The 11687-nt window shown below is 41.2% G+C and overlaps 1 protein-coding gene across 1 annotated transcript in view; it reads left to right on the top strand.

Moving 5' to 3' along the window:
- Window positions 1-922: 922 nt before the first annotated feature.
- LOC103621336 (hepatoma-derived growth factor-related protein 3) overlaps window positions 923-11687 on the top strand; it is a 34309-nt gene continuing 23544 nt past the window's right edge. The window contains exon 1 of the mRNA XM_017742626.1: window positions 923-991. Within this exon, the coding sequence (XP_017598115.1) occupies window positions 938-991 (54 nt within the window). The 5' untranslated portion in view covers window positions 923-937. The remainder of the gene's footprint in view (window positions 992-11687) is intronic.

Here is an 11687-nt window from a genome sequence, read left to right as displayed (position 1 = left end):
GGTGGGAAGAGAGCTGTCAGGAGAGGGGAGCATTAGTACTGGGTGTTAGTTCAGCAGAGTGTCTAGAGGCACAGAATGTGCTCCTGTAACTTGTGGTGCCATTACATACAACTTCATGGTAGATCAGGCTGATGTCTACCTGAACCTTGTTAAAATTACAGTTCATGCCATCTTTGCCAGGACTTTTCTTCATCTTCTTTGCCAAGTTTTCCTGAGGTGCACTTTCTCAGTTAAGGAAAAACCTAGTGAGGACATTAGTCTTTATTTTGCTTCCCAGAAAATGTCATTGCATACAAATAAGGGGAAAAGAAATATTTGAGTTGAGAATGCAACTCAGATACTTCTGATTAACTGAATGCCCTTTATCCAGGGGATTCACTTGTTTCCAGATCCTTGAGTGGTTGCTAGCTACTTCTCTATTCATTATGCAATTAGCATGTTTGATCTTTGTATTCTCATAAAAAACTTACATATTTCATGCTAATATAGTAGCTTAATAATACGAGTAACAATACATTTAAATGGCAGTGTTATTGCCCCTACCAAGTGGTGTTTGGCATCAGTGAGACCTTTGGCATGAATTTCCTGTCTAGGGACAAACTTCTTAAACTGTGTTTAATAAACCTGCGAAGTGTTAGAGCAGGACAGAAGGGATCTGCCTGCCCTTTAATGGAGCACACAGACGTAACTGACCTGGCTCAGAATCAGCCGTGTATTTTTGTGCACATGGGTAGTGTCATGCAGAGGAGGTACCTCAGATCCCAGAGGCTCCAGCAGCAGGAGTGCAGGCGTGCCCCCAGCTCAGTGACTCCTGTCTCTCAGAGGGACGGTGCTTGTGGGCTCAGCCAGCTCCACGTGGCACAGCATCACTGACAAACCCAGCACAGGCAGCCCTCTCAATTCCTACATTAGCTTCCCACCCTCTCTCTTTGGAGCTATGTTGATCCAGAGATCAGCAAGAACAAGCCTGACAAACCTGATTTCCATCCCTGTGAGTAAAGAGAGAAAAAATGTGCAGAAAGTGGCTAAACAGTGATGATATGCCAGGGCACCATTGGAAATTGTGTCTTATAACGGGTGGAGTGCTCTACCAGTCAAACTGCATTTAATGTTTCTTTGTGGATTGGTCTAGAATTCATTTGAGAAGGATGGAATTTGCCACACTTGGCCAAAGCAATAATGGTCAGATACCTGACGGCTGAAAGAGGTCACTTAGGTCTTATTACCTGAAAGGGCTGCTTTGAGTTTTGGTATTACATTTTCTTGTGCAAAGCCAAAATTTCCTTTGGCTTGACTGGAGGACAACAAATAGGTTTAGAATTGAACTGAAATTTAATAATAATGGTAAAGGAAATACAGTTTGGTTTAACGTGGTTTTTATGTTCGTCCGTGATGTCTGTTGTCTTCAGATGCTCATCAAAAATGCAGAATAAATACCAGCTGGCCAGGTCATCAGTTGCTGTAATCCAACAAATAACAATTGTGTATCCAGAGAGTATGCAAAAATAGAGGGAAGATGCCATTGTGGTTAAAAGGTAGAAAATAAGAATTTAATTCATTGTATATTTCATGAGTGGTCTTTGCCCTTGAAGCACTAAATCCCCCTGTGTCTTACTGCCTTGTTTGTAAGACAGTTAACAACACTTTTCCCTTTAAAAAGGTGTTGTGGAGACAAAATCGCTAACGTTTATGAGTTTCTTTGATACTACTGTGATAGGAGCTGTATTAGCACATGGAGACAGAAAAATCTCTTTCTTCAGACACCCTAGTTTATCTAGGATAAATGTCCTGGTTTATTGAGAAATTGTCCCTTGAATAGTCACTCAGATGAGATAAAAGAGAAAAACTAGTGGTAGATTCAGAAAGATCGATAATGGTGTTTGTTTTATGAGTGACCCTGAAGAAACAATAGGTACTTAGTTGCTGAAATTAGCTGCTGATTTAAAAATAGGAAGGGAGCTGTTAATGCAACTGTAGAGAGCAGAGAAAAAGTCTGGAATGACCTCAATGAAATAAGAACATGCCCAAATAAATGGCTGATGCCATTATTGAACAGAAGTCTGGGATTGTGCAGGTGGGGAGTCAAGAACTCTATCTGGATAAGCACCAGGAGTTTGTGTAGGGATGGTAAAATTTATTTGGGATTATACAAGAGACCCAAGAAGGTAAGACAATGTATCTTAGTGTAAAACACATGGATGCTTAAAGCTGTTTAGAACACACTGTGTTGGGAGGAGAACACAGCCTTTAAAGTGTTGGTGTCACACCATTATGAGGGTGCATTTACTATCTTGTCAGGGCGAAGTTCCTATTTCCTGGGCTCCTGTTTGTCTTGTCCAGTTCCTTTATTGCTACTCTGAATTAACTCCCACTTTAACTTCACATTTGCTGCTTAGCTAACAATCCTCCTGTGACTGCCACTGTTAAAAAGCACCTGCCAATAGCAATGGCAGAATGGGATTTGGGGCACTTCAATGTATTAGAGTTGCAAATGGATGTGAAATTTTCAGTATATTGCTTAGAGTAATGCATAGTAAATGCTGTCACCTTAATGGGAACTAGTGTCAGTGGCAGGCTGAACATCATAGTGTAGTGATGGTAGTTTTTAGCCCAGTGTATATTTGCAGTATTGTTGACTGTGTCCCCCCTCCAACAAGGCATGAAAGTAAGGCACCTGCAAGTATGAACTAAAATAATTCAGGGGAAGGGTTTGAAGGTAAGCTTGTGCCTAAAGACTGTGTGAGATGACAGCCTAGAAAGGCTCACAACGCTGTGGTATCGTAATGTAATATAATGTTAGACACTATTAAAAGAGATGACTACTACAGAGTGACAGAAGACTTTCAGTATCAGTAAAATAATTTTGAAAATATATTTTGGAGACCCCTATGCAGATATTTTAGTAAATAAGCCTCTGACATCCAGTTCAGTGAAGTATGGATGGAGCCAGTGAGTTGGTTGTGGTGCAGCTGTGGGTGTAGGACCAAAGCCTACGTTCTGACATCATTTGATAAAGTACAAGGTACAGAAACAGCTTTAGTCTGTGGTAATGGCCAGTGTGACAGCTTGCAAATATTGAACTCTCCAACACATCATAGAAGAAAGGTTCTGCATTTTAAGTGTTTGATATTTAAAACAGACCATTTGTTTTTGTATTAATATAAGAATAAGGGAAGGTGGGTTTTTCCCTGGCAGGGTTTATCTTTTTTGGCAAAGAATGACAGACAAAAATCAGATTAGATCCAGAAAACTTCAAAGGGTCCATCGAAATAGACAACAGATCTTTCTCTGTGTTTTTCTGCCAAAACTTGGTCTGCAGTCTTTTGAGCTTTTCTCCTTGGCCATTTGGGACCTGTCCAGTCCTTCACCATGTGCTTTTCTCCCTTCCTCCTTTTGGTTGCTCTGGTTTATGACCTCACTTTTGCCATGTTACTAAATATGAGTCCCCTGTGACTTCTCCTTTACCAACTCAGAGCTTCTTCAGTCTCTCTCCCTCTTTAATTATGTACCTCGCTCATACATCAGTCCCTGGAGATCTGCAAGCAGTTTTTCCTGGCAGGTCTCTGTTTGTTCCTTTCTGAGATGAGATGTGATTTGCTGATCACTGCAAAGGTCTGGCTTATCCTAGGAACTGATGGTGAGGTCGTGGCTTCTTCAGGCAGCACGTCCATGAGTTCTGCCGTGGTGCATCAGAATAGAGCACATTTAAGGCAACAAGTCCATTGTGGAATTGTTTGTACTTTCTAATTCTTCTGCACCACGTTGACACATGTTTCTTAGACAGTATTTAAACTTATTTGTAGATACCTGGTCATATCCTAGAGTAGGGGTGAATGTATTTTCAGTGAGTTAATCAGTTCATTGAGTACTGATTCCTTCACTTCCTAAAACAAAAATAACAAGGAGTAGAGCATAAATTCTCCTAATATTTGGAAAGTAGGGAGCTTGAGTAGCTAATGGTCTTTCTCTGTCCTCCTGCAATCAGTTTTAAGTTTAAAACTGATCCGTTTTTTAATTTAAAAGATTTCATCTGAAGATTGTAGCATAAAATGCCATCATTTTTATACATGAAGTCGAACCACAGCTTATAGTAAAACCTTGCTCTTGTTTGGCAAACAAATAATTTTGGGGGCAAGATGTTCCATGTTTGTTGTTAGCATGGTAGGAGTATATGGGGAAACATCTTTAAAATTCAGTTCTTTAAATCTCTCTATTGGTTTTTTTTTTTCTCTTTAATTAGTTTAAATAATTAGCACCAAATGTGCAAGTCTGAACTTTTTGTGTAGATCACAATAGATGAATACATTTTCTCCTGCAGTGTCACAATTTTAAGTCCAAATGAAGCTAATGCAGAATAAGATCGTTGTCTCAGAACCTTTGAGGCAATAAGCAACTCAAGTTTTTCACACCCATACTCTACAGACTTTTTGTTAGATCCTGTTCCTTGTTACTTTGAAGCCACTGAATAATTTTCATCAACCGATCTCATGGAAATCGTTGGATATATGTTTTGGGTGAAGGAATAGTGCCCCTTTCAGTGAAATCTGTATGTTGCTACTACAAAAAGATAGGAGAAATATTAGTTTCCCCTCATTAATTGACAGATCTCTTTTTTTTTATTGGGTAAAGAACCTTTTAGGAGCCCCAACTGGAATGAACTTTTTTGTAGACAGCAAAATGAAGACAGAGTTTTCAGGCTTAACTCTTCATTTCCTGATTTTCCTGTCATAATACCACATTAACAGGTCCTCCTGCATTTAGGGTAATAAAAATCTTGTAAGCAAGTGATTGTTGACAGTAAGTATATACAATTGTCATTTGAGGATAGATGAAAGGACTTCCTGATAATGCTGAAGAAGTGAGAACAATGGGGAGAGGTTGGACATTTTAACTGTTTGAAATGGTGGTGTCTGAGCAGTAAAAACCTTTCCACTGTGTACTTGAGAGGCATAAGGAGAATGAGCCTGCCTGAGGCCTCTCAGTAATACTGTAATTTGAGTGATAAATATAGCAACAAACACTGGGAAGTAGTCTGTGTGGAGCAAGCAGGAAGAGGTTGTGGAGATGGCTTTTTAAAGGTGTTAGGAGTTAGAACATCAGTACTTTGCTGTTTGCTTAGGTACTTTGGTACTTTTCAAGGCTGCTCCTGTGCCATCCATCTCTGATCCCTGCCTCCCATGGATGTGTCCCTGTGTGTACAGACCCACCTGTCCTGTGCACAGGTACACATGGAAAAGATTAGATGCTTCAAACACAGGTGTAGCACATGGGCAGGACATCAGCTGGCTCAGGACACCAGCAGAGGCAGCATCAACAGCCAGCAGTTTGGCTGAAGCACAATAGGAGCAACGAGAATGAGCCGTTATTTGAAAGATTCCAAGAAATATTTGGCAAACAAGACAGTATCATGAGGTAAAGCTTTTAGAACTTAAAGAAGGAAACAGATCCTTGCTTCCTCCTCTTGGGAAGGTCTCTGCAGTACTGGCTTTGCACATCTGAGATTGTTTCATTCAGTTGTGTAGCAGCCAGTTCTAAACCTGATACTGAAATTGGATATAAACTGCAGATTCATTTCCAGTTTTCCTTTCTTCTACTCAGACTGTTTGACATGACAGGCTTGATAATACTTTTGCCTGAAGGGTATATGAGACCTGGGTTTGGGATTTTGTTTGTTTGTTTGGGGCTTTTTGGTTCTAGAAAACAAAAGGAAGGTACAAAATTTGAGTAAATACTGCAGCATGTTAACAAAACAATGAACTTCCCATGTTATGAACTAGTTCCTATTGCCCCAGTCTGAAGTTCCCTATCCTTCAGGTGGTCTCAGGTCAACCCAAATGTTATCCTTGGCATCAGTGCTTCTCCAAAAAGACACATAATATCCTTGAATTTCAGAAGAATTTTATCTCTGCCTCCTGGCCTTTTGTAAAGCCCTGCTGAAATCTGAAAATGCCTTCAGAGTCAACATAAAGGGAGGAGATGATGTGCTCTGCTCTGGGCCACACAGAGCCCAACATTAGAAAGGACAGGTGTCCATAGACTTTGGTCTCTGCCTTGTATATTTAAATCTCTTTCAGCTTTCCATCAGCAGATTGAAAGGTTAATTAGCATACATCTGTAGCCCTGACAATGCAAACTGGAAACAACTGTTTATTTTGCCTTGCAGCAATGTGTAAAAAACCTAGAGAGAGACTGTTTGCCAGCTCTGGTTTGGCTGCTTGAATAGAAGACATCATATAACAAACGAGGAAAAACAGGGCAAGGAATATCATACACCAAGGAATTTCTCTAAGACAATCAGTTAACAAAACACCCTACATGCAGCAGAGTAAGTAGGGCCAGAGAGGAAGGAAAAAATTCCAGGCTGTAGGGACCTTATAGATATCACTGTGGTGTCACTGATGTCAACTAGGAAACAGTGTGTCAGCCTTTAAAGTCAGGAACTTTGTCTTCCTTGGGCTTGGAAGGCACCTACCTAGGAAGCCACTTAAAATACAGAGAGTAAAACTACACCAAAGGCAATGAGCAGAAGAAACTTTAAGTTTGGGAGAGCTCAAGATACAATTGCACAATAATGCAAACCATTTCTGGGAATCAATCCCGTATCAGACTGGGTTACTAAATGTACTAAATATAAGTACATATTGAAACTTAATAATAACACAGGGAGTGACCTTACAGGGATGTGTAGCATCAGTCTGGAGATGCAATCCAGGTGGGAGAAGCAGGAAAGTGCAAGGAGAGGAGCAAAAGCTATAGCTGCAAGGAACAATTCTGGAGTTGCTGTTACTTCCTTGATATGCTGATGTGTTTTGCATACAAAGTCATTGGAATCAAGCAGCTCTTTTTTGCAAGGTTTTTTTCGGCTTCACAAATCTTGTATTTTACAGCATTCTCACCTCCATAAAGGGTTACTGTCAACCCCTTCTTTTAATTCTTGGAGGATGGTGTATCTTCCTCATCCAGAATCTCCTGCACATGAAGAATACAAGAACCCAGGTCTCCATTCCTGACTTACCCTAGCCTCTAACCTGTTGTTTGGTAACGAGGAGGCAGTTCCTGCAGCTCCTCTTCTGCTTAATCCTCTGGGAAAAGTTTGGATGTAGGGCACTTACAGCTCACCTTTTCTGTGGCACTCTGTGTCTTCCCTTGCAGCAGCTGTGGGGTGGGAGCAAGCGAGGGAGGCACCCATGGAGCAGTGTTTGGACTCACATGTGCCCTGGGTTGCCTGTCCTGACAAAGCAGCATGAGGTGATGCCAGAAAGTGGAGCACTGTACCTCAAAAGGAGATTTGTATCCTTCCTTCTCTTGAGTTTTGCCATTCTCTTTCCTACTGCTTGTGCAGAGACCACCCAGGCAGGATGGCTGAGGGAGGCTCCAAAGCCAGCAGGCATGGAGGGCTGTGTTTTTCACCCCATAGCAAAAGCAAAGCTGTCCACGTATGGCCTCCTTCTTTCCTTGGGACAGAATTGTGTCTGTGTGTAGATCAATCCCACCAGCCCCACGGATTGCTTTTGGTGTGTGCATTGCCCTAAGTATCTGTGTATTTTTCCTTAGCTTCATTTAACATGTTGCCAGTCTGTCCATCCGTGTCCTGCACAAGGCCTGGCTCATTCTCCCGGGTGCAGTTGCACCCAGTGGGGCTCTCTGCCCACGCTGGCAGGACGTGTGTTTGTGTATGGGATTGCTGCAGAGTGCTGTGACCTTTGCAGCACACTGGTTATTCAAATGGAACTTGTGGTCCACTACTGGCTTCCTGTAGTATTGCTGCTTCCAGCTTTCTCTCTTATGTTGCCAATCCTTTTTCCCAGCTGTGTTAGGTTTGTCCTTTTACAGACTGAATTTCAGTTTACGTGCAGCTCGTATTTCTCCCAGTCCCAGGACTGTGAGTCAGTTGTCACTGGGTTTACAATCACTGGGTGTGGGGAACTGACTGCACATTTCTGCATACACACCTACGAGCACGAGACTGAATATCTGCAAAGGTTCCCCCCTTGCTGTCCCAAATGCCTCTTCCAGAACATGGAAAAAGATGCTAAGGGAGGCAAATCCTGGCAAGAAACACACCTAAGCAAGGCATCTCATGCCAGGCACTGTGTCCTACTGTAGTGGCATGTTTCTGTCATCTTTTTCTTAAACTAATTAGCTGCAAGTTGGTTTTCAGCCCAGATGTCATAGTTTCCATCCGAGCCAGTGCAAATTTGTATTTCTGTAAGGATTTCTTCAGACACTATTATCTGGAATCCAATTAAGTAGCGTTCACTCAGGATTAATCGCATGTGGAAATGTTTGCAGAACTGAGGTTCCTGTGTTCTTAGCAGCATACTATTACTGCTGTATTTCACTATGCCCCAATAGGAAAGGGCTTGGGAATTCCATGTGTTACTTGCCCTGCACAGATCCACTTCTTGGCTGTCCTGGGTGTTATGGAATAGCAGAAGGAAGATGATACCTATCCCAGTAGTTTGCTCTCTGAAGACCGTGTCCCAAAAGCAGAGAATGAGTTTGACTGCATAAAGATTCCTTGATTTCAATAAAACTGCTTACATGTGTGCTGCCGTGCCTGCAGAAACATAAAGTAGGGCCACAGCCTAAGGGAGAAGGCAGACGTTCATCTTAAAAGAGAAAAAAATAAAATCTTACATTCCTTACTGCAGTGCCTCTCCAGATACCAGGACTTCTGAAAGATATTAGTGGTGCAGCAAACTCAAAAGATAATTCTTTTCGTATGGTGTCTGGGTCAGGTGACTTGCATATGTGCACATTTTCAGGTACCCCTTTTGCTGCTTTTTATCAGAAGCTCTTTTTCAATATCTTCCTCATGTGCAAATTTTATTTTCCTTTGTTACAGTCAGTATTTCTATCACAGCTTGTAGAAGAAGGTAGCATAAAGCTATTAAGCCTCATGGTTAGAATTTTAATGTCTGCAAAGTAGTAAGTTTGTTCTATCTGTTAATATTTTGTGTTCTTTGCATTTATTTGTGCGGCTCTGGAGCTTTTTAACGTTTGTAAGGTAGTGGGTCAGTTTTGTGAACAGATTTTTTGAATTGGTACTTCTGGTAAAATGACAAGAACTCCTTGTTAAAAGATGAGAACAGATTAGAGAAGACACATTTGTCAGATGGGGCTCTTCAGCATTAAAATGCTGTGAATGTTTGCTCTTTATCTTTTAGAAGATGCTTTATGCCATTTCCTGCCTCACAAATGAATGGATTCACCTGTGTATATAATTGCCATTTTATTGTGCTGGATGGGATCTGATCATACAAAGACAATGGCTTTGTTTATGCTGCCAAACTGTATGCCCAGCTGTGCTTGCAGGATCAAGCCTCTAGCTGTTAACTTTCTAGAAGGCCATAATAATAAAGATTTTAGTGGCAATATGTTCAGAAGAAATGCCAGCTTCTTTAGCAGATGTGGGAACAAGGGGAACAATTTTTTAATGAGAAGCTTATACTTTTTCTGAAACATTTGCTGCTAGATGATGGTGTTAGTTTGCTTGTTTGTCAAATGTCAGCTAGGCAGTGACCTGGTATAATGACAGGATGTCAGGGTTGGAACCAAGACAGATTTATTGAAAATGATGCCATCCTGAGTGCTGCATGTGAGGCTGATTGGGGGATCGTGACAGGTAAAAGCAGTGTGAGCTAAAATGCTGTGGTTGTGGAGCATGGTTTGGACACATCATGTGTCATCACCATTGCATTAGAAAGTGGCAGAATTAAAATTTTCAATACTGACAGAAAGGCTTTTGGTTGGATTTTGTTGATTTGTATGAGGTCTGTATAAACACTCTGTCTGGATCCCAGTATAAATTTGTACATGCAGTGTTCCCTAATGTCCTTCCTAGTTCCAGATCCGTGTATCACTAACCAAGTCCTCTTCCATTTGTAATTGCCTTTTCCCGTTTATTTGTACAATATGTGTTAGAATAATATGCTGTTTCTTTATAGTGGCTTTTTAAAACAAAATAGTAACCAGTTTTAAAGCATGCTTAGTGCAGATGCCATCTCTGATTCATAGGTAAAGAGTGTTTTAAAAATTGAATATTAATGTATGTGGCACAGTTCCACACATGTAATTTGTCCCTTGACAACCTGTATCCTTAAAATTATCCTTCTGGTTACCTCTCCAAGTCTGGGATAGAAATGAGAAACAGTGATGGCCATGAGGTATAGAGATGGAAAGTTAGAGAAAATCAGAGGAAGAAAGCAGATTCTGGAGTAAACTTCGTGACATGACTGCTACTGAGTTACTGGGTTTTGTAGGTAACTTGTGTTCATGGCAACACCATATTCTGAGAGGTTCTTTGAGAGTAACACAAAATACTTACACAAACCTCATACATCTATTCAGCTTAACATACTGGATAGAAACAACGGATATTAAAAAGGAACTCTTCATCCTACACATATATAGACATATAGGCAACTTCAAGCCCATGATTAATCCATGTGAATTAAAAGAGAGTACTCACGTGCTTAAAACTCGTATTTAGTGGTTTTGATGTAAAATATATTCTTTATAATGATGGGCTGCCACCCTAGCAAATCTGGTCACTACCATATTGATGTAGTCATCTTGTCTCTGACATTAATTCCACTTATATTTCTAAAAATACATCTTTTTATCTTTCATGTTTTCATTATTTCATTTGAGTTATTTTTTCTAACATGGTTTAGTAATTAGGAATTAAGTTCATAGGTCTACAATACATAATGGAGTGCTTTGTATATTTTAATATAGTTTCATTTCTGTAAGCTGCTGCTTGAGATTGGGGGATGGGGTTTGAGGAAAACATTCATTTAAATAAATAAAGTTGTTATTCTTTTAGGGACTACCTAAGTAAATTTCAGCAACTTTAGAGTCAAAACTAAATGAAAACTCTCATCCTGAGGTTTTGGAAGCAGAAAAATGGGCAGGTGGGGAGGGGTATGACTTGGCTTGGAAAAACTTGTTCCTGAGTCTCTTTAGGCAGGCGGATTAAAATTCCTAAGAGTTCAACCTAGACTGAGGGACTTTGCAAAGGAGGCATTTGACACCCTAATGGCAGCTCCTGGAAATCCAAGCAGAGATTGAAAGCAAACCCAGTAAAAATGCCAAAGCTGGGTCCAAGTGCTGCACAAAGACCACTGTGACTCCGTGAATCTCTTCATTCCATGGTTTTAGCAACCCAGTTCACATAGGCAGAAGTTCTATCTTAGCAAAATAGTCTGGGGGTTTAGTGGGTTGGTTTGTGCCGTAGATGGTGGCTGGGGCTGGGGGAGTAATGGAAACAGTTCTTTACAGGCCGTTGTTAGGTTTGGAGTGACCAGGGGCTTTCAGAGACCCTGAGCCCTTCTGCAGGTACACGTTTGCAGTTTGGCAGCAGAGGAAAACAGAAAAACCTGCCTTTGCCAAACGATTGCAAATCACTCCATTTCGTTGCCTTTGCAATTAGATTTCATTGCTTCTCGTTCCCCCCAGATTGCGTACGTGCCGTTGTTTTTTACGTGTTGCTTGCATCACAACAAAGCAGTTGGCCTGTGTGCCAGTGATGCTCGGTGATTAGACTTTGCCATAGCCCCAAAATACAGACTGAGGCCTCTCCCAGGCCACCACCTACCCGTGAGCACCGTAAGTGCAGAGATTGGGTGCTGTGAGCGTGGCTGTGCGGCTGCAGCCAGCACCCGGCCCTGGGGTTCGCTGCA

This window comes from Corvus brachyrhynchos, unplaced genomic scaffold (genome assembly GCF_000691975.1).
Source record: "Corvus brachyrhynchos isolate BGI_N302 unplaced genomic scaffold, ASM69197v1 scaffold97, whole genome shotgun sequence".
In the NCBI taxonomy this organism is placed as follows: domain Eukaryota; kingdom Metazoa; phylum Chordata; class Aves; order Passeriformes; family Corvidae; genus Corvus; species Corvus brachyrhynchos.
Note: the sequence above shows the minus strand (reverse complement) of the source record. Positions and strands in the feature narration are given on the sequence as shown.